The 23,108-nt window shown below is 46.0% G+C and overlaps 1 protein-coding gene across 2 annotated transcripts in view; it reads left to right on the top strand.

Moving 5' to 3' along the window:
- Positions 1-8,124: 8,124 nt before the first annotated feature.
- Positions 8,125-23,108, top strand: part of WWTR1 (WW domain containing transcription regulator 1) — a 151,411-nt gene continuing 136,427 nt past the window's right edge. Inside the window, exons 1-2 of one of the 2 annotated variants that reach the window (XM_053599671.1) lie at positions 8,125-9,431; positions 10,012-10,445. In XM_053599671.1, coding sequence (XP_053455646.1) covers positions 10,015-10,445 — 431 coding nt within the window. In that variant the 5' untranslated portion in view covers positions 8,125-9,431; positions 10,012-10,014. Of the gene's footprint in view, positions 9,551-10,011; positions 10,446-23,108 lie in introns of both variants that reach the window. The other variant, XM_053599670.1, reaches the window with a different exon arrangement.

Genomic DNA, 23,108 nt, shown 5'->3' with positions numbered 1-23,108 from the left:
GAAGGTTTAAGAAGTCTAGGAGGCTTGGCGGATGCCTATAGTCCCAGCTACTCCGGAGGCTGAGGCAAGAGAATTGCCTAAGCCCAAGAGGTGGAGATTGCTGTGAGCTGTGACGCCATGACACTATCCAGGGCAACAAGGTGAAACTCTGTCACTAAAAAAAAAAAAAAAAAGTCTAGGAGGCTGAGGTGGGTGAATTCCCTGAGCTCACAAGTTCAAGACCAATCTGAGCAAGATCAAGGCCCCATCTCTAAAAATAGCTGGGCATTGTGGCGGGCACCTGTACTCCCAGCTACTTGGGAGGCTGAAGCAAGAGGACCGCTTGAGTTGAAGAGTTTGAGGTTGCTGCGATCTATGATGCCACTTTACTGAGGGTGACAAAGTGAGACTCTGTGTCAAAAAAAAAAGAAGTTTTAAGAGAAATACGATTTGAAAGCCTAGGGAGGCAATGGAGGGCACACCTGTTACAAGTCAATACCCATGAAAAAGTTCGTGTCTTTTTTTTGTTGCTTTTTAGACTGTAAAACATTATATAAATATTATTTATTGTAACAGTGATAGTTGAAATACTGGCAACTTCCAATTATCCTGATTAGTTGGATACGGTCAAATTAAGCTTTATTGCATGGCATACACTATATGAGAAAAACATTGACTTTCTTATCTAAGATTATGTAGAAATAGGTATTTTTAAAGGGAAGTTCTGTCATTTGTAAGCATATGTGAGTTGAACTCATACTCACAGGCACCAGCTCTCTTCTGGAGCAGAGTCCCAGGTCCTCTCTCCAACTTTTTTTTTTTTTGTGGCAGGTCCCTTCTCTTTCTTCTCGGCTCTAAACAACAGACTGACCTTTCTTGACCAGGCCTGAAAAGTAGCCTAACTTGCAGCTGGACAATGACAAGACAGAGATAAGTAGAGCCTCGGCCTGTATACACTCGGCTACTGTCAACATGAAAAATAAGACAGGGAAGAGCGGAGGCTTGAACAGCTGGTGTAACCAGATCTGGGACTTGGTTGGGTAGAGGGAGGAGCTGAATGATGTTGTCAACCAATTAATGTCCTATCAGGTGGCAAGCTCTTCCTAGTCGGCATGAGAGATCCCTTCTGACACAATGGACACTCAAAAAATTATGTACTGGAGCCGGGCGTGGTGGCTCACGCCTGTAATGCCAGCACTTGGGAGGCCGAGGCAGATAGATTGCCTGAGCTCACAAGTTCGAGACCAGCCTAAGCCAGAGTGAGACTTCGTCTCTAAAAAATAGCCAGGCGTTGTTGTGGGCATCTGTAATCTCAGCTACTTGGGAGGCTAAGACAAAAGGATCACTTGAACCCAAGAGTTTGAGATTGCTGTGAGCTAAGACACCATGGCACACTACCGAGGGTGACCAAGTGAGACTCTGTCTCAAAAAAAAAAAGGACTGAATGGAGGATAATACTGAGCACTTTGAAATCCCCCTTCCCCACCAAACACTGCTAATTAGTTCTCTCATCACCCCCAAAATGATACTAATAATATGGTTTAGGCTTCTGAGAGTGATAGTTCAGTTTAACATGTTACACATTTACACAGATCTAAGCACATAAAGAAAAACATTTGTCTTTTTATTTTTACATTGGTATTTTATTTTTAGGTATTGCTTTAGCATCTTTTTTTTTTTTAAAGACTTTGATTTTGTTTTATTTTTATTTATTTTTATTTTTTTTAAACAGAGTCTCAAGCTGTCACCCTGGGTAGAGTGTCATGGCATCACAGCTCACAGCTACCTCCAACTCCTGGGCTCAAGCGATTCTCCTGCCTCTCCCTCTCAAGTAGCTGGGACTTACAGTCACCCACCACAACGCCCGGCTATTTTGCTATTTTTTGGTTGCAGCCATCATTGTTGTTTGGCGGGGCCAGGCTGGATTCGAACCCGCCAGCTCAGGTATATGTGGCTGGAGCCTTAGCTGCTTGAGCCACAGGCGCTGAGCCATCATTTTCTTTTCATTAATCTTTTCTTTTTCCTCCTTTCCTTCCTTGCTTCCTCCCCTCCTCTTTCCCTCTGTCTTTCCCTCTTTCCCTCCCTTTTCCCCTCTTTCCCTCCTTCCTTCCTACAGATTTTTGCTTTGCCCCAGCTAGAGTGCAGTGGCATCACTGTGTTCACAGCAATCTCAAACTCCTGGGCTCAAGCCGTTCTCCTGCCTCAATTTCCTAAGTAGTTAGTACTATAGGCATGTGCCACCACGCCCAGCTAATTTTTCTGTTTTTTTTTTTTTAGAACCAAGTCTCTTTCTCAGGCTGGTTTTAAACTCCTGGCCCCAAGCAATCCTCCTGCCTCAGCCTCCCAAAGTTGCTAGGATTACAGGTGTGAGCCACCGTGGCTGGGTTTGCATGTTGTTAAACAAAGTTTTAATTATAGTGTTCACAGATGTTTATTTCTGGATTTTTCATTAAACATTATTTAAAAAAACCCTTTCTTAGATTGTCACGTTCTTTTCATAAACACTGTTTAAAATAACTACCAAAAACTTCAAGGGATATATTAAGTTGTTAGATATACTCTCATTCTCTTCTTAAATGTTTAGGAAATTTCTGATTTCCCTTATTATAAATGATGCTACAATTGGCAAATTTGCAATACAGCTTGATTGCAAGTTACCTTCTAAACCACACTGTCTACTGTTGAACGTTTTCAAAGTTTATTTTCTTTTCTAGGACAATATCTATTATTTCCCCATCTAAAAATATTGTTTCTTAGCTGGGCATTGTGGTGGATGCCTATAGTCCCAGCTACTTGGGAGGCTGAGGCAAGAGACTTGCTTAAGCCCAAGGGTTTGAGGTTGCTGTGAGCTGTGATGCCATGTACTCTACTGAGGGTGACATAGTGAGACTCTGTCTCAAAAAAAAAGAAATTGTTTTTCTTTATCTCCCCTGCCCCCAAATGAATAGTGAAAATATGAAAAGATACGTAACTTGCACAAGGTACCTAAGTTATACAAAAGACTAAATCTCAGGAAGCCCTTTTTCCTCTGGCCCAAGTACATTGCTGAAGCAACAGATGACATTAGACAGAAGACAGTCATCATCATCATGATGAAAATTATCTTCTGTATTATCATGCTAGTGATGCATCCATTGAAACACTAAAGTGAAGCAGGAAACTGCCCTTGAAAGAAGAACTGCAAAAATGAATGGCTGAACCAATTCATTTGCTGTATGCTGGACACTGTGCTGGACACCTGGGATATGGCAAATTATGAATACACAAGTGTCATGTTTGATATGTCAAGGAGCTGGTCAACTCTTTTTTTTTTTTTTGAGATAGAGTCTCACTTTGTCACCCTCAGTAGAGTGCTGTAGCGTCATAGCTCATAGCAACTTCAAACTCTTTGGCTCAAGCGATGCTCTTGCCTCAGCCTCCAGAGTAGCTGGGACTACAGGTGCCTGCCACGACTCTGCTAGTTTTTCTATTCTTTAGAACTCCTGAGCTCAAACAATCCACCTGATTCGGCCTCCCAGAGTGCTAGGATTACAGACAGGAACCACTGCTCCCACCCATGGAACTCATCAACTCTTAAAATGAAGATTAACTTTATTCCAACACTTGTCTAGACTCTTCATTACTCAAAATTATCTATTCAAGGTCCTGGTCTGTTTTGCTCCTCTTCAGTTGCTAATGGTGACCCAACCCAGGCTCTGGGAATTTTCTCCATTCTGGTTCAGCAAGTCCAGGCAGGTTCTGCCCCAAGGGCTTCTGGCCACAGCCCTCTAACAACTTAATCACCCCACCGTGTTTCTAACCAGCACCTTTGCTGGAATCAGTTCCTCAGACCAAATCAGCCACCTGGTGGGGTAGGGGGAGTGGGTAGGGCTGTGAAAATCAGCTTGAGGCTTTCCTGAGGCAAAAATGGGAGATGAAGAGTTGGGAGGACAGCCACTGGGCTAGGCACCTATATGTACTGAACACTCCTGCATGGAGAAAACCTCCTTAGGCATGGGGAAAACAAAAAGAAAAGTAAGTTCTCTTAGAGTTGTTCTCAAAGAGCTGTTAAAGAGGTGAGTCCACATGAAGTCAAAATTTTGGTGACTGGTGGGAGAATGCCTTTCAAACTGTTAAAAGGGCTGAAAGAGGAATGGGCAATTCACCCAAGGATCATTACACTTTCAACAAGGAATTGGGGCCTTCTTAGGAGCAATTGCACAAGGAAACTTCTGGATGCCTTCCATAAGATGCTTCTATAAGATGCAACTATTTACAATCCAAATGGGGAGGCACGAGAGATTGAGGTAGGTTTTAGAACATAAGTTAAGGTGGGCGGCGCCTGTAGCTCAAGGAGTAGGGCGCTGGTCCCATATGCCGGAGGTGCTGGGTTCAAACCCAGCCCCGGCCAAAAACCACACACACACACAAAAAAAAAGAACATAAGTTAAGGTGGTGCCGGGTGTGATTATATGCTGAAGTAGTGAAAAGGACAAGAACAAGGAGAATTTAAGAGAAAGAAGGGAAAGATTACTGAAGGCTTGACAGTGGAGGGCAAGTTTTCAGGGTAGTTTTGAGCAAAGTTCAAAGAGAGAGAGGTGTAGTGAAAAAATAGGCCAAATTATGATTGGGTCAGAGTCTGGCTGAAGTGGATGAGGGACATTTTATTACGGGGCCATGTAAGGACCAAATTCCGAAAGCTATAAGGATGGTAGTTTGGTGGGTGACTTTTGATGCTAGATTAATAGCTTGAACTTTTATTCTTATGTGCAGATGTTAAAAAACTTCTGAGTCTGGCAGCGCCTGTAGCTCAGTGATTAGGGAGCGAGCCACACACCAGGGCTGGCAGGTTCGAAACCGGGCTGGCCCAGCTGAAAAAACAACAATGACAACTGCAACAACAACAACAAAAATAGCCCAGCGTTGTGGCGGGTGCCTGTAGTCCCAGCTACTTGGAAGGCTGAGGCAAGAGAATCACTTACACCTAAGAGATTGAGGTTGCTGTGAGCTGTGACGCCACTGCACTCTACCCAGGGTGACAGCTTGAGACTCTCTCTCTAAAAAAAAAAACCCAACAACTTCTGAGTCAGGGAATGACATCATGAAAGAAGATGAGAGGCTGGAGGTAGAGAAACCAGTTAAGAGTCCACTGTGAGCATTTTGAGATAAGGTCCTGCTGTGGGAGTGGGATTTGAGGGCAACCAGGAGAATCAAAAACACTTACCACTGATTGGATGTGGGCAGAGAGGGAGGAGGAAGGGATGGATGACTCAAGGGAAGCTTGGTAGGAAGCCTGTTGAGGGGAGGATTTAGAATCAGGTGATAGACTTCAGTGTTTGCAAATGGCGAGAAAGATTTACATATCTATCAGCAGGAGTGTACTCTCAACTGATTATCCTATAAAAACTGTGGAGTTTCTCTATGAGATAGCCCGGCAGAAGATATTACATGATTTAGAATGGCAGCCCTAGGAAGCAATTCCTGGCTCATATAGGATGGGAGAGTGGAATTGCACTCTGCTCTAGGGTTACAAACTCTGGGCTGAATCCCAGGTTTTTTGTTTGTTGGTTTGTTGGTTTCATGAGTTCATTGTATGTACTTGGACAACATACTTTAAAACTCATTGGTCGAGTTTCTTCATCTGTAAAATAGGGCTATAATCTATTCCTTGGGTCTCCATGAGATTTAAATTACAGCCATTATTTGTTGAATAAATAACAGGCTCTGTGTTAAGAACTTTATTTGTATTTTCTTATTACGTCCTTAGAACTCACATTCTGCATTAAATGACTTCCAAAATTTAGTGGCTTAAAACAATGTCCATTTTGTTTGCTCCCAATTCTGCAATCTGGGCTTGCCTTGGTTCTGGGGTTCTGCTGGTCTTACTGATGTGTTTGCAGTCAGCTGGTGGGGCTGGCTGGGACTGTGCTTAGCTCATATGCTGGTAGCTGAACTTTTCCCTCTCTCCAAGTACTCCAGAGCCTCTCTTCCTCCATGAGATTTCTCTAGCAGGGTAGTTGGACTTCTTGCCTGGTGGGTTAGTCTCCCAAAAGTGCAAAGATGGAAGCTTCTATACCTTCTTAAGGGCTGGGATGGTCAGCGGACTGGCACTGCTACATTTCCCATAAGGAAAGTCACTGCTCCAGTTCAGATTTAAGTAGAAGGGCTACATAAGGGTGTGAATAACAGGAGGCTAGGCCATTGAAGCCTGTGATAGGCAGACCACCTGATGTATACAACATTTAATCTGAAGCTATTATTGGAAGGGCTAGGGTGACAGCACATCTTTTGAATCACTATCCCATCTCATAAGCTATTTGGGAAATGGGAGTTTTTGAGTTATCCTGTGATAAGGGCAATTTTCTTTTTTCTTTTTTTTGTTGTTGAGACAAAGTCTCACTTTGTCATCCTTGGTAGAGTGCCCTGGCATCACAGCAACCTCAAACTCTTGGGCTTAAGCAATTCTCTTGCCTCAGCCTCCCAAGTAGCTGGGACTATGGGCACCCGCCACAACGCCCGGCTATTTTTTGTTGTTGTTGCTATTATTGTTCAGTAGGCCCTGGCCCCGGGTTTGAACCTACCAGCCATGAACACCTGGCTATTTTTATTTTTATTTATTTTTTTGAGACAGAGTCTCATTTATTTTGTCGTCCTTGGTAGGGTGCCATGGCATCACAGCTCACACTCTTAGGCTTAAGTGGTTCTCTTTTTTTTTTTTTTGGCCGGGGCTGGGTTTGAACCCGCCACCTCCGGCATATGGGACCAGCGCCCTACCCCTTGAGCCACAGGCACCGCCCTTAAGTGGTTCTTTTGACTCAGCCTCCCGAGTAGCTAGGACTACAGGTGCCTGTCGCAACACCCGGCTGTTTTTTGTTGCAGTTGCCACTGCTGTTATAGTTGGCCAGGGCTGGGTTCAAACCTGCCATCCTCGGTATATGGGGCCGGGCCCTACCCACTGAGCCACAGGTCCTGCTCCACCGGCTATTTTCAGAGACAAGGTCTTGCTCTTGCTCAGGCTGGTCTCCAACTCCTGAGCTCAGGCAATCCACCCACCTCAGCCTCCCAGAGTGCTAGGATTACAAGTGTGAACCACCAAGCCTGGCTTACTCTCTATTTTTTGAAGCTTGGAAAGGAATGCCCATCTAAAACCAACCCGAAATCTCACTGCCCATCCAATTCTAACCCCGATTCTCACCTTTCTTCTGGCTGAGAACCTTCCTGGAGTTGAGCTGGCCGCAAGTTTCCAGGCTTTATTCATCAAATCAGCCTTGTGGTTTCTGAATTAGTACCATTTGTTCCTAGTTACTTCCTCTACTTTTATAGCTCATTTCCCCAGTGTTACAATTGTGGTGGCTTCTGAGGATTGCTTGCAAAGCTTCTACATACTATGGCGTGACCTGTGGTGGCTTCTCTCCTTCCTCTGCCACTCATGTAGGCAGAGGACTTGCTGCAGAAAGCACCTGATTCCCGAGGCTCCTGAAGGGAGCCATGCTCTGCTTATCTACGAAGGTGATTCCTATGCCTGTCTTTGTCTAAGGCAGTCCTGACTTTTCCAGTCTGTGAGAATAATAGGGGAGGTAATTTTGGTGGGTTCTGCTCTCTCTTAGGCATGGATGTAAGCATTCAGGGGGTTGCCCCCAAATTTTCCCATCTTTTCCAAGGTGAAAATATAGGGTGACCTTATCCTTTTCTTGAACTTTTCTCCTTTAAGGCAACTCCAGATTTTAACTGTGACTTTATTTCACTCTTATAAAAATGTTAAAGCACAGCCAGGTATGGTAGCTCACACCTGTAATCACGCTGGGAGGCCAAGGCCAGTGGATTGCTGGAACTCAGGAGTTCCAGACCAGCCTGAGCAAGAGTGAGACCGGGTCTTTAAAAACAGCTAGGCATCGGGGTGGGCCCCTCTAGTCCTAGCCATTTCAGAGGCTGAGGAAAGAGGATCGCTTGAACCCATGAGTTTGAGGTTGCTGTGAGCTATGATGCCAAGGGGCACCTACCCAAAGTGACAAAGTGAGACTCCGTCGTCAAAGAAAAAAAAAAAAAAGAAAGAAAGAAAAAGAAAAAGTTAAATCGCAATAACTTAATACAATTTTATTTAACAAACACGTAGCCAGCTCAGTGCTGTGCGAAGTGCTTTATGTACATCACTTCATTTAATTTATTCTATAAACTTCATTTTGAATCCAGTGGGGTCGGGTAGGGGTTTCCTGGAACACGGCTCACCTGGCCACCCTCCCCTCCCCCCTTCCCAGGGAACAAGGGAGAAGGAACAGAGCTGCCCTCAAGGGCAAGGCCTCCTCCTACTTCCCGCAGCTGTCTTTGCAGGCTTGACCTTCTCTCCTTAGCTAGAGGCAGGGGGTCTCCACCCCACGCCCAAATCCAGGCGGTGGGAGGGTGGGTGGCTTTTTCCGGATCATTGGCTTACTCTCCCCACTCCCAGCCACCTGTTCGGGTTCCATCGCGGCTCTAGGCTCCCTGGAGGGCGGCGGGGACATTCCAATCCTCCCACTACCCGCGCTATGTCGCAGGGGTGGGGGGCCGCAATTCCTCTCTTCCAGCCCCCAGCTTTGACCCGGTTTCTTCTCACTCATTTCCTACTGGCCTGAGTAACCCCGAAGAGGAAACTAAGGATTTGATGAATGGTTTGTAGTTGTTTACCACCCACCGCTGACGAAGATGCATCTCCAGCGACAGAATGCACTTTCTGGGTACAGTCTGCGCTCTAGCAGATAATTGAAAGCCAAGCAATCAAGAAGCCTCTTTCTCCAGACCAAATATGGTCACAAGCGTTAAGCAGCCTCCAGTGGAAAGGCTGGCCTTGGTCTCTTCCCGCGCCGGGGCGCACTCAGGCCCGCCCTTGGGCAGAATCGCGGGTCACTGCAGCGCTACGGGTGCAACACACCTCGGCGCCCCACTGGAGGGGAGGGCGCGGCACCCAGGACTGGCCCTTCCTCGGCCTGGGCCCCTCACCCACGTGCCCTCCGCCACCCCCAGCCTTGGTTTCGGTCCACAACCCTTTGATTAAACAGGCTCTGGCCACTTTCCCTTTGATCCCGCCCCAAGTCCATGGTAAACTCAAAGGAATGCAGACCCAGGACTCCGAGGGAGAGGTCCGCTAGGGCCGGAGGAGGGGGTGAGGGGCACCCGTCTCCTCTTACCCTGCAAAGTACCCATCACGCCCAGGGTTTTCTGGAGCTGGGGTGGGAAGAGGAGGAGGAAGAGGAGGGGCACGCGGGGGCAGGCCGGCTCGGGACTTGGAGGTCATGCATAATTCAACAGCTCGACTTTCGGACCCGCCTCTTTCCTGGGGGTGGGAGTTTGCTCCAAACTTTGTTTATGGGACAGTCCGGGAGCTGCCGCTGCCGCGCTGTCTGCTTTTCCTACGCCTCCTCCTTGGCGAGCGCGAGTGCCTGAGGCCAGCTCGGGGGATGTGAGAGTCGAAGTTCCTGGGCTGCCAGACGCCAAGTCAGGTCGGGATTTGCCAGCCGGGCCCCGGCCCCGGCTCTGCCAGCTCGGGACGCACCCGAGCGACCCAGGCCCGACGGCGAGTTGGGGTGGAACGGCGGGCTTGGCTTCGCTGCCCGGCCAGGTAGTGTCCTGCGGAGCGCGCCGCTCACCCGGACCGCTCCGGAGCGCTGGGCTCCGCGGGCTTCCGGAGTCGGGGTGTTGGGGGTTGGCTCAGGTTGAGACGTATTTGGGAATGGGGCGGGGGCTTGCCTGCCCTGGAAAGCTACGACCTGTCCTTTGCGGTCTTGCGGTTCGGCGAGGTCCCGAGTGCAGCTACTCCCCACCCCCCTACCCACGTCGCCCTTCCTTTTCCTCCTCCTGGCAGCTTCTGAGCTTGAGGAAAGTTGCATAATTCTCGAGGACAGGAGGGACCCCTCCCCCATCGGGCTGGTTTTACAGCCGAGTGTCTGGGATCCCGAGGCGGACACCTATGTATTTCAACTTTTACTTTTCTCTCTTACTCTTACCCCAACCGTCCCACCCTTTCCCTCCAACTTAAAAAAAAAAAAAAAAAGGCTGCTCTGACCTCCTTCCCCTTTGCAGACGATGAATCCAGCGTCGGCGCCCCCTCCGCTCCCGCCGCCCGGGCAGCAGGTGATCCACGTCACGCAGGACCTGGACACGGACCTCGAAGCCCTCTTCAACTCCGTCATGAATCCGAAGCCCAGCTCGTGGCGGAAGAAGATCCTGCCCGAGTCCTTCTTCAAGGAGCCCGATTCTGGCTCGCACTCGCGCCAGTCCAGCACCGACTCGTCGGGCGGCCACCCGGGGCCGCGGCTGGCCGGCGGCGCCCAGCACGTCCGCTCACACTCGTCCCCCGCGTCCCTGCAGCTGGGCCCCGGCGCGGGCGCCGCGAGTAGCCCGGCGCAGCAGCACGCACACCTCCGCCAGCAGTCCTACGACGTGACCGACGAGCTGCCGTTGCCCCCGGGCTGGGAGATGACCTTCACGGCCACTGGCCAGAGGTACTTCCTCAAGTAAGTCCGCCTGGAGCCGAGGGGGGCTCAGAGTCCTGAAGCCGCGCGCGCGTTCGTGTACGTGTGTGAGAGACGGAGCGCGCGCGGGACAGCGTGTCCTTTCCACGGTTCTAAGATAGGGAAAGATGGACGTGAGTCTCTGGGTATTGGGATTATTAGGGATCAAAAGCAGAGAAGTGAGAGGTGCGTCAGGGTTCTGCAAGTCCTCAGATTGAGGACATGGAAACTCCTAGATGTGGGAGAAAAAGAAGTTTAGTGGGGATTCCTGTGAAACACGCAGATGAGTTTGTGTGTGACTTTGTAGTGAATCTGGAGATTTGAAACAGATTCCTGGGTGCAGACCCTTAGCCCCTTTCCTGATCACTCTAAGTCAGACGTCCCTGAGGCAGGTCCTTCAGACCTTACATCAAGGTAATTGAAAGACAAGTTGTGAGGCTTGGGGAAAAGGGGCACTCTTGGTCCAGTAGGTAGTGGGCAGGCTGTTTCTTCCAGGGAATAGCAAGTGCGGGGTGAACAGAGCTTGGTAGGCCTTACTGCTCCCAGCTAGGTGACATAATGACCACACAACACAATGATGTAATTGGCAACCGTGTGGAGAAGTAGTTGTGGCCTGGACAAATCAACTGTGTGGAAATTGGGTCAGGAGTTTTATTATGTTGAACTTGGTAACCTAAAACACCATGGAGTCAGAAGCCTGCTTTGTGACTCTTCTTCCTTTCACGTTCCAGCTTTTCAATGTCACAACTTTCATATTAGCTTCATATTTTGGAATTAAACCCACAGGAAAATAAATTCTGAAACACTACAGGACATTGTTTCAGTTGCGGTACCCTAAGATAATTGCATGTCTGGGGAGCTTGAAATCTATCAGTGAGTTCACAGGGGTTCAGGCTATACTAAGGGCCTAATGGTGCCAGCCAGACCTCTTGGTTTGGGATTGCCTACACTTGCCTGCCAATGGGGGAAGCTCTTCTTTTCTTTCTTTTTCTTTTTTTTTTTTTTGTAGAGACAGAGTCTCACTTTATGGCCCTCGGTAGAGTGCTGTGGCGTCTCACAGCTCACAGCAACCTCCAACTCCTGGGCTTAAGCGATTCTCTTGCCTCAGCCTCTGGAGTAGCTGGGACTACAGGCGCCCGCCACAACGCCCGGCTATTTTTGGTTGCAGTTTGGCGGGGCTGGGTTTGAACCCACCACCCTCAGTATATGGGGCTGGCGCCCTACCGACTGAGCCACAGGCGTCGCCCAAGGGGGGAAGCTCTTCTTACAAGAACTTGCTTTATAGCCAGGTGTTGTGGCGGGCGCCTGTAGTCCCAGCTACTTGGGAGGCTGAGGCAAGAGAATCGCCTAAGTCTAAGAGTTGGAGGTTGCTGTGAGCTGTGTGACACCATGGCACTCTACCGAGGGCAATTAAGTGAGACTCTGTCTCTACAAAAAAAAAAAAGAACTTGCTTTAAAGCGAATACATTTTAAATTAAGGATACTGTACCGAAGTTCATATTTCTTTGGTAAAGTAGCTTTAATTTAAAAGTTAAGGGTGGCGCCTGTGGCTCAAAGGGGTAGGGCGCTGGCCTCATATGCCGGAGGTGGCGGGTTTAAACCCAGCCCTGGCCAGAAACTGCAAAAAAAAAAAAAAATTAAAAGTTATGTTAAGACCTTATATGTAATATAAAAAATATAATCAAACCCTTCTTTGACTAATATAGTAATTGATACTTTGATTGCTATGAGAGGGCCCTAAGAATGAATACAGTGATGGATGATGTTTATTATAGTCAACACTTTGATTCATACCAGTGACCAATTCCTATTCTTTCCCCATCCCAAAGCTGTTGACATCTTATACAAGGAGGAGTTCTTTCTTTGTTCCTGGAGTTTGTGCAATGCTGAGAATCTGAAGCAGACTTAATGGTCATTTATTCTACTGCTGGCAATACTTAGTGATAGCATGGACATATACTGTGTGCTTTGATATCTGAGTGACTGGTGGTTGTCAAGGACATGATGTAATGACATGACCTTTCCTAAAAGTGATGATATTGTTCCAAAGGATGACAGGTTTCTACAGTATATACTGGTCCGTAATAGCATCATCTATTAATTTCCTTAAGTAAATGTAGTTTTCATTGTGACTTTTATTGAAATAGACCAATAGGAAATTAATACTTTTGTAGTAACTTGGGGGGTCCTTTTGGTCCCAAATTATTTCTGAACTGTGTTTATGAATATACACCTAAACATATATGGCATGTGTTTAACAATTATGTGATTATTAACAACATGAAATAAGAGCTGGGCTTGCCTCCTATCTGAGGAAAGCTAGATGAAAATTACCCTAAAACAAAAAACATTTCTTTTTATACCTGTGTTTTGAATAATTGTTGTAGCTCAGAACTGGCTGTAAAGGAGGGCAGAAATGAAAGTTAGCCTTGGGTTTAGAGAAGTTGCTGTGGCCCATCTCTGCCCATCACCCTTGAATCTTAACCACTCTCCAATTCACAGCAAAGTGCATCTTCAGTTCACTGTGGATAGTCAGTGAAGATAACAGCTGATAAAACCTGTACATAGTATGGCCTGGTCTGATACTGTCCCTGGAAATTATTTTGCCAAATGACTAAGAGAATTTAAGAAATTGAGTCATTGTGACTATTGTCTTTCAGAATAAGCAATCTGCCAAGAGTTTGCTGAGCTTCTTTTTTTTGAGACAGAGTCTAACTCTGTCACCTTGGGTAGAGTGCCATAGCATCATAGCTCACAGCAACCTCAAACTCCTGGGTTCAAAAGATCCTCTTGCCTCCTACTCCCAAGTAGTTGGGACTACAGATGCCCACCACAATGCCTGGCTAGTTTTTCTATTTTTAGTAGAGATGGGGTCTCATTCTTGCTCAGGCTGGTCTTGAACTCCTCTGCTCAGGGGATCTACCCACCTTGGCCTCCCAAAGTGCTAGGATTATAGGTGTGAGCCACCACCCCTGGCCTCTGAGTTTCTTTTAGAGCTTTGTTTTTATTTATTTATTTATTTATTTATTTTTTTGTAGAGACAGAGTCTCACTTTTTTATGGCCCTCGAGTGCCGTGGCCTCACACAGCTCACAGCAACCTCCAACTCCTGGGCTTAAGCGATTCTCTTGCCTCAGCCTCCCAAGTAGCTGGGACTACAGGCGCCCGCCACAACGCTCGGCTATTTTTTGGTTGCAGTTTGGCCGGGGCCGGGTTTGAACCCACCACCCTCGGTATATGGGGCCGGCGCCTTACCGACTGAGCCACAGGCGCCACCCTTTAGAGCTTTAAGTTGAATAAGGTAAATGTGATATGTCTGCTTTGTCACGTGGCCTCAAAAGGCAGTATATTTCATTGGTTTAGGAAGAAGCAGGAAAAATGGCAACTAACCTGGAGTTAATTTTCGTGAAATCTGCCCATTACTTTGCTTGTCATTCATGAAGTGGGGCTAGCAGAGGAATCTTTTTTTTTTTTTGTAGAGACAGAGTTTCACTTTATTGCCCTCAGTAGAGTGCCGTGGCCTCACACAGCTCACAGCAACCTCCAACTCCTGGGCTTAGGCGATTCTCCTGCCTCAGCCTCCCTAGTAGCTGGGACTACAGGCGCCCGCCACAACGTCCGTCTGTTTTTCTGTTGCAGTTTGGCCGGGGCTGGGTTTGAACCCGCCACCCTCAGTATATGGGGCCGGCGCCCTGCTCACTGAGCCACAGGCGCCGCCCCAGCAGAGGAATCTTATTCTTGACTCTGTTGGGCATTGAGGGCTTTATATGTCAGAAATAAAAGGATTTTAGAATTGACTAAGGTTAAATTTTTTTTTTTTAATTTGTTTGTTTTGGAACAGAATCTTAAACTGTCGCCCTGGGTAGAGTTCTGTAGCGTCGTAGCTCACAGCAACCACCAACTTGGGCTTGAGTGATCCTCTTGCCTCAGTTTTTCTATTTTTAGTTAAGACAGGGTCTTGCTTTTGGGCAGGCTGGTCTCTGGATCTCAAGCAATTCATCCATGTTGGCCTCCCAGAATGCTAGGATTATAGGCGTGAGCCACCACGCCCAGCTAAATTTTGGTTTTTGATTTTTTTTTTTCTATTCTTTCTTTCTTTTTTTTTTTTTTTTTTTTGGCCCACTAGAAAACCTTGGCCAGGGAAGGGTGATGATGTGACTTTGGAGAAGTCATGTGGTTATTTAATGGTGAACCCTGGACTGGACCTCTAATCCGTTGCTGTCTACTTAGGGAGCAGCTTTCTTTTTCCCTACCCCCACCTTTTCCCCTTGTCACTTCCTTAGCAGAACAATGAGTTTTATGGGAAAACACAGCCTAGACATCTTCGAAGCTTTAGAAAGCCTTTTTCGCAGGTAAGATTGTTCCTAGATACATGATGTAATCACTTTCTGGTATCTCCTAAAGGGCGCCTTTCCTGGGCATTCACACCTTTCCTGTGGTGTCGAGGTATGTTTTTAGAGTAACTGTGAGCTGGCGGTGGTGATGCACCCTGTAATGTTAGCTACTCAGAAGGCTGAGGTGGGAGGATCTCTTGAACTCTGAAATTCAGGACCAGTTTGGGCAAGACTTCATCTACAAAAAAACAATGAATAAATTAAAAAAAATTAGACTAACAATGGAGCAGATCAAATGTTAAAATACCTGGGCTCTACTATGGTGCCTGTGCCTCTGTGGGAAGGGTGCCTGCCCCATATACCTAGGGTGGCCAGTTCGAACCAGGCCCTGACAACCAGGCCCCGACAAACTGCAACAAAAAAATAGCCAGGCATTGTGGTGGGTGCCTGTAGTCCCAGCTACTAGGTAGGCTGAGGCAAGAGAATGGCCTAAGCCCAGGAATTGGAGTTTGCTATGAGGTGTGACGCTACGGCACTCTACTGAGGGCAATAGGCACTCTACCCAGTGTGATAAAGTGAGAAGACTCTTCAGAGGCCAGGTGTTTTCTGGTTTTTAGAGACTGCATTATTCTTGCTGTTAAATTTATTTTTTAAACGGAATCTTAACTCTGTCGCCCTGAGTTGAGTCCTCTACATCTGATGAACAAAGCTGGGGTGTACAGGTGTGGGGCTCTCAGCAGCCTGGCACACTCACTTTGAAGGTTGATCACATTACATTTTTTCAATGTTTCTGGTTATAAACGGAATACATGTTTTTTTGTACATAAACCAGAAAATGGGGGCTTATTAAGAAGAAAGTCATCTAGTTTCAGTCAAATTTTTCATCTTGTGGAAACTTCTATTTGAATTCTGTACGAAAGAAGATTTTATCCCACTTTCTTTTTTTTTTTTTTTGAGACAGAGCCTCAAGCTGTTGCCCTAGGTAGAGTGCTTTGGCATCACAGCTCACAGCAACCTTGAACTCCTGGGCTAAAGCAAGTCTCCTGCTTCCGCCTCCCAAGTAGCTGGGACTACAGGTGCCTGCTATCCCACTCTTAGTACAAGCCTGACTGTACCATTTGGCTATCACTCCTAATTTTTAGTAATAATTTTAGGGTTTTGGTTTTTCTGAAATATGTGGTAGAAAATTATTTCTGTCAAAATGAGCTATGCACTTGGTAACAAATCCAGTAGTAAAGAAGGACTTTTGTTGAAAAATCATGGTTTCATTCACCTTCTCAAGGGTCACAGAGGAAATTAAAAAAATTTATTTTTTAAACAGAATCTTAACTCTGTCGCCCTGGGTTGAGTGCTGTAGTGTCATAACTCACAGCAACCTCAGACTCTTGGATTTGAGCAATCCCCTTGCATAGCCTCCCCTTAGCTAGGACTATAGACGCTGGCCATAGTGCCTATCTGGTTTTTCTATTTTTTTTTTTTTTTTTTTTTTGGTAGAGACAGAGTCTCACTTTATGGCCCTCGGTAGAGTGCCGTGGCCTCACACAGCTCACAGCAACCTCCAACTCCTGGGCTTAAGCGACTCTCTTGCCTCAGCCTCGCGAGTAGCTGGGACTACAGGCACCCGCCACAACGCCCGGCTATTTTTTGGTTGCAGTTCGGCCGGGGCCTGGTTTGAACCCGCCACCCTTGGTATATGGGGCCGGCGCCCTACCGACTGAGCCACAGGCGCCGCCCTGGTTTTTCTATTTTTATTAGAGATGGATGGGATCTTGCTCTTGCTTGGGCTGGTCTTGAACTTTTGAACTTGAACAATTCACCTGCCTCGGTCTCCCGGAGTGCTAGGATTACAGGTGTGAGCCACTAGTGCTGGCCACATTTTTTAGTTCTTTTTAACTGTTGCTGTATTTAATTCTTAGATCGTTGCCTTCTTTATTTGTTGTTGTTATTGCAGTTTTTGGCCGGGGCGGGTTTGAACCCGCCACCTCCGGTATATGGGGCTAGTGCCCTACTCCTTGAGCCACAGGAACGCCGCCCAGACTGTTGCCTTCTTAATCCCTACAATTATCTTTTGATTTGTCAACGTTTACTTCCTGTTACGAAAATGAAAATGTAGCTCCTTAAAGTCGTTTTCTTCTTGCTCTCCCAAGTTGGTATATATATTACTTGAGATGGTCTGTTAGGTCACCTTTATTATTTCCTTGTCAACTTTTTTTTTTTGAGGCAGAGCCTCAAGTTGTTGCCCTGGGTAGAGTGCTGTGACATCACAGCTCACAGCAACCTCAACCTCTTGGGCTCAAGCAATTCTTCTGTCTCTGCCTCCCAAGTAGTTGGACTAAAGGCACCCACCACAATGCCTGGCTGTTTTTTGATTGTAGCCGTCATTGTTGTTTGGCGGGCCCAGGCTGGATTCGAACCTGCCAGCTCAGGTGTATGTGGCTGGTGCCTTAGCTGCTTGAGCTACAACCTTATTTTTAAACAATTCTTTTTTTGAGATGAAATTTCTTTGTTGCCGAGGTTAGAATGCTATGGCATCATCATAACTCACTGCAACCTCAAACTCCTGGGCTGAAGCCATCCTCTCAATCCTTTCCCCTCAGCCTCCTGAGTAGCTGGGATTACTGAGTAGCTGGGATTACTGGTATGTACCACTATACTCAGCTACTTAAAAATTTTTTTTGTGTGGGGATGGAGTCTCAATATATAGCCCAAGCTGGTTTTGAACTCTTGGTCTCAAGCAGTCCTCCAGTCTAGGATTACAGGCATGAGTCACTGTATACAGCTTATATGTGTTCCTTTTTTTTTTTTTTAGACACAGGGTCTTGTTCTGTTTCTCTGGCTAGAGTGCAGTGGTGTCATCATAGCTCGCTGCAACCCCAAACTCCTGGAGTCGGTCAGTCTTTCTGCCTCAGCCTCCCAAGTGCTGAGTCTTGTAAATGATTCTTAAAGTTAAAAATTCATAGGCAACATTTACATGGTTACAGTTGTGTAAAATGATTCCTTGCCTTCCTTGCTTTGTGTGTTAGGATTGAATTTTTGACTTGCACTTCAATAAAAAGAGGATATATCCAGCAGCAAAGTGAAATGGTTTTTTTCAAATCTTTATTTTTTTTTTTGACTGGGGCTGGGTTTGAACCCACCACCTCTGGTATATGGGGCTGGCACCCTACTCCTTTGAGCCCCAGGTGCCGCCCCAAGTCTTTTTCTATCTGAACATATTTATTTCAAAAGTTGTTCTAAATTTATTTTCTTTAAGAACTAACTTTGTTTTCTCTGTTTACCTTCGAATGACAGTCTCATGTAGCTTGTTTTCATGAAGGGCATTTTCTCATTCAAAAAATACTGCCTTTGCCTCAGTTTCCTTGTTTGCAAAATGAAGATAGTGATACCTATGTCTCGGTGGTTTGAAAGATTAGGTAAGATAACGTATTTAAAGTGTCTGTCTGGGCGTGGTGGCTCAGGCCTGAAATCCTGGCACTCTGGGAGGCTGAAGTTGGGGGACTGTTTGAGCTTAGGAGTTCAAGACCAGACTGAACAAAAGCGAGACCCCATCTCTACTAAAAATAGAAGAAATTAGCCAGGCATTGTGGTGGGAGCCTATAGTCCCAGCTACTTGGGAGGCTGAGTTAGGGGGATCACTTGAACCCAGGAGTTTGAGGTTGCTGTGAACTAGGCTGATGCCATGGCACTCCAGTCTGCGTGACAGACTGAGACCATGTCTAAAAAAAAGTGTCTGGCACACGGTGGATATTTCTTACAAGTCAATTCTTGCTTTCCCTTACCTCTCTCCTAACAAGCATACATGTCTACCCAGCCATATTCAGATGCAGAAACCTGGGCAGTAGGTTGTGTAATTTTTGACTTCTGCTTATAGCTATGGCTCTGAATGACAACCTGGATCTGGAGTTGAAGGTTAGTTTTAAATTTAAAATAAAGACTTGGAGGCAATCTTCCTGTTTAAAAAACTTAAATAAGAACATCCACCATGGGTACCATTTTACTTAAGTATCTTGGGCAGAGGATACCCAGCCCCTTTTGAAGAGTGTCTACTTTTTATTGTTTGGAAATAGACACTAATAGATACTATTGTTTATATAGATACTAATTAGGCCATTTTGTGTGTGGGGTGAGGTGGGGGGGGGACAGAGTTGCAGAAGTAAAAAGAGATAGGGATAAGGAGGGAAGGTGATTGACAGGTTTTTTTTTTTTCTTTTTCTAAATTAAAATTTTTTTTTTTTTTTTTATAGAGACAGAGTCTCACCTTATCGCCCTCGTAGAGTGCCGTGGCGTCACACAGCTCATAGCAACCTCCAAATCCTTGGGCTTAGGCAATTCTCTAGACTCAGCCTCCCAAGTAGCTGGGACTACAGGCGCCCGCCACAATGCCTGGCTATTTTTTTTGTTGTTGCAGTTTGGCCGGGGCTGGGTTTGAATCTGCCACCCTCGGCATATGGGGCCGGCGCCCTACCCGCTGAGCCACAGGCGCCGCCCCTAAGTTTTAAATTTTTAAATTTTTTTTTTTATTTTTTTGAGACAGTTTCTTACCGTCAGTAGAGTACCATGGCATCATAGTGGCATCATAGCTTACAGCAACCTCAACTCCTGGGCTCAAGTGATCTTTTTGCCTTAGCCTCCTGAGTAGCTGGGTCTACAGGTGCCTGCCACAATGCGCAGCTATTTTTATTTTTATTTTTTTAGAGACACAGTCTCACTTTGTCACCCTTGGTAGAGTGCTGTGGCTTCACAGCTCAGAGCAATCTCCAGCTCTTGGGCTTAGGCGATTCTCTTGCCTCAGCCTCCCGAGTAGCTGGGACTACAGGCACCCGCCACAATGCCCGGCTATTTCGTTGTTGTTGTTGCAGTTTGGCGGGGCCAGGTTTGAATCTGCCACCCTCAGTATATGGGGCCAGTGCCCTACTCACTGAACCACAGGTGCCACCCACCCAGCTATTTTTAGAGATCTTCTAGCCCAGGCTGGTCTTCAACTCTTGAGCTCAGGCAATGCACCCAGCTCTGGCTCCCAGAGTGCTAGGATTACAGGTGTGAGCCACAGCACAGTTTATCCTGACAAAGAAATTTGTTAATGACCTGCTGTGTGGCAGACAAGGCAGAGAACTGGGACAGTGCTTCCCAGGGAGATAGCAGCAGAATATGTGTCTGGGAAGCTTTTTTCACAGCCCTAGGTGCTTTTAAACCCCCATGTGGCCCTGTGGACAGGTACATGTTACTATCTTCATTTTCTTGTTGAGGAAACTGAGGTTCAATGAGGTTAAGTTAACTATCCTGGGGTCACATAGCAGGTGAGTGGCAGAGATTAGAATTGTGTGATTCAAAAACCTGTGTTCCTGCCCTTACACCATGATGTCTCATGCCAATTATGTGCTTCATAATTAGGCCCTGCAATTAGGACTCCTGGGTGACCAGGTAACTCTGGAGTGGTAGATGGACCATTAGAATTTGCTTCTAAGCTGGAGTCTAGGTGATCCCATTTAGGGATCTCACTGCTGGTAAGATAGAGGTGATAAAAAAATTAAGTAAATGAAAAATTGGTTTGGTGCCCATAGCTCAGAAGTTAGGGTGCCGGCTACATACAGTGGGACTGGCGGCTTTGAACCCAGCCTAGGCCTGCTAAACAGCAATGACTACAGCAAAAAAAAAAAAATAGCCGAGCATTGTGGCGGGCGCCTGTAGTCCCAGCTACTTGGGAGGCTGAGGCAAGAGAATCGCTTAAGCCCAAGAGTTGGAGGTTGCTGTGACGCCAGGGCACTCTACCGGGGATGATATGAGACTCTGTCTCAAAAAAAAAAAAAAAGAGAAATGGGTAGCATACCTACAATGCCTGTTTAGGTTTGATGTTCATCAAGATTTCCACCACACATAAGTTGACATCGCTTTACAGTGAACACAGAGGTGGATGATTGAGTCTTCCAGTGTGTCCAGCGGATGTCAGGATTGAGTGCTTTGCCCAGGACTTGTTGGTAGGGTTAATTGGATAATGTCAGTAGGTTTAAAAAGAAAGTTACAACAGCTATGGGTTGCTTCTCGTTGCTTTTGTAATTGTGAGAATTGATTAAAAGTAGGTTGTGGTAGAGGTTTGAGGCAGCATTGGGCCCGCTGACAGATGAAGACTTCTAGGTGTTATAGGCGTTTCTCTCATTCCTTCTTCCTCTCTCTTCTTCAAATCTCTAACCACAGGAGGGGATGGTTATAAGTAAAGGAATCAACCAATTCAGGGGATGTTTTTTTTGTTTTTAATGGTGATTTGGAAGACCAAGTAAGTGGTTTATAATTGGGGGGCCTCTGGTCTGTGGGGGGATTTCATGCATTAAAATATTGGCAGAGCAGTGTTTTCTAAAGTTATTTTATTTGGACCCAGGCTGGATTCAAACCCGCCAATTTAAGGTGAAATATATGTTTATCATAGGAGTAAATTGCTGAATTTATCCAGAGAAGTAGAAACTAGTTAATAAAAATTATCAATAATCCCAGAAACAACCACTACCAACATTTTGGTATGTATTCTTGAAATACACACACACACACACCACAGAGTTTTTAAAATAAGATCAGGGCTCAGAGCCTATAGCTCGGCGGCTAGGGGGGGCAGCCACATTCACCAGAGCTGGTGGGTTCAAATCCAGCCCGGGCCTGCCAAACAACAATGACAGTTACGACCAAAAAATAGCTGGATATTGTGGCGGGCGCCTGTAGTCCCAGCTACTTTGGAGGCTGAGGCAAAAGAATCGCTTGAGCCCAAGAGTTGGAGGTTGCTGTGAGCTGTGATGCCACAGCACTCTACCCAAGGCAACAGCTTAAGACTGTCTCAAAAATAAATAAATAAATAAAATAAAATCAGGATTATGATATTACTACACTGCACTGTCACTGTGTTTCTTGTCTCTATCCCATCCGTCTGATATTCAGGACCTTTTCTCACCTCTACCTTCCAACATCTCACACATAATAAGCATTGACTACTAAATCAAGCAATATAAATGAAAAGCACAACACATGTATACAAAGCACACTGAAAAGAAAAACTATAACTTGGTTCAAAGGTGAACCAAGTTCAACTATAAAAATCAACCAAGATCAACTATAAAAATCACAGGAAAGGTCATAAAGAAGTTTCCCAAAGGGTGTTCTGTAGAGCACTCCCGAATGAATGCTAAAGAAAATGCTAAAAACAGCTAGGGAAAAAGCTGTTCAAAAACCAAGTACGTTTGTAACATTGACTTAAACAAAAAGGAACTAGTTATTTTTTTAAATAAAGGACTTTGGCATCTTTAATGTATATTGTGTACCTCCAAGAGAGGCACAGAGCCTGTAACATATCCCAGACCTACTAGTCAGATTATAACCGCATAGGGTTCCAAATAAAATACTTTAGAAAACACTGCTCTGCCAATATTTTAATGCAGGAAAAAGACGGTGAGCAAAGACTCAAGTGAGACTAGGTGGTAGATTTGAGTACATGTGGAGAAATTTTTTAACCATAATTCCTATCTGCAGTTTGGTGTTTATATTACTAAATGGGTGATCTTTGGAAGCTGTTGGTATTTTTCTTGCTTTGGGTTATTTTCTTTAGAAATGAACTAGGCACAGGAACTGTGAAAATCTTAACCAAGAATTCTCCATCAAAGTGGCCTTAGGATAAAATGTAGACTTGGGGCAAATCTTAGGTCATAGGGTTTCCTTCCGCTTAATCTTTGTGTTCGGTCTTTGTTGTTCTTCCTGGACTTGTAGCTTTTCTTCAGTGTTCATCTGGGTACAGCAGATGATAAATAAGAAAGAAAAAGATGACATTCCCTTCCTCAGTGTGGTTAGGAGATGAAGTAAAATGAAGGAATGTTGCAAAGTGGTTAGCGCTGTGCCTGGCCTGGTAACCACTGTTGCAAGTTCATTCCTGTGGTGGTGATGGGGGCTGCGACCTCCCGGGGCTTTTCCTTCCTGGTACCTAAAAGATCTTTAGTGTTCTAGCTAATTTACAACTAAAAACTTTTGAATTCTTCCCTGTGCTAGCCCTGTGAATATGTCCTGAAGGCAGAAATGTGTAGCTGGCTTCCTCACCACGGGCAGCTGACAGTCTCCCTGGGGAGAGGAGGGAACGCAGACAAACCAGGCTAAAAAACTAGTTTTGACTTGTAGCACTGGAGTCTGGAGCAGCTGCTCTCTGCCTTGGTGTCTTGGAAGGTCTTGTGAGGTGTGTCCGAAGTAGTCCTTACAGATCTGGAATTTGCAGCCATGCTGTGTGTCTGCCAATTTCTCCCATTGGCTACAGTCCTCATGGCCTCAGGAACTTGGCACAAGCTGTTACCTTTGCTTGGAACATTATT

Source organism: Nycticebus coucang, chromosome 8, assembly GCF_027406575.1.
Source record: "Nycticebus coucang isolate mNycCou1 chromosome 8, mNycCou1.pri, whole genome shotgun sequence".
Lineage (NCBI taxonomy): Eukaryota > Metazoa > Chordata > Mammalia > Primates > Lorisidae > Nycticebus > Nycticebus coucang.
The sequence above is the reverse complement of the archived record's forward strand: the minus strand, read 5'-3'. Positions and strand labels throughout refer to the sequence as shown.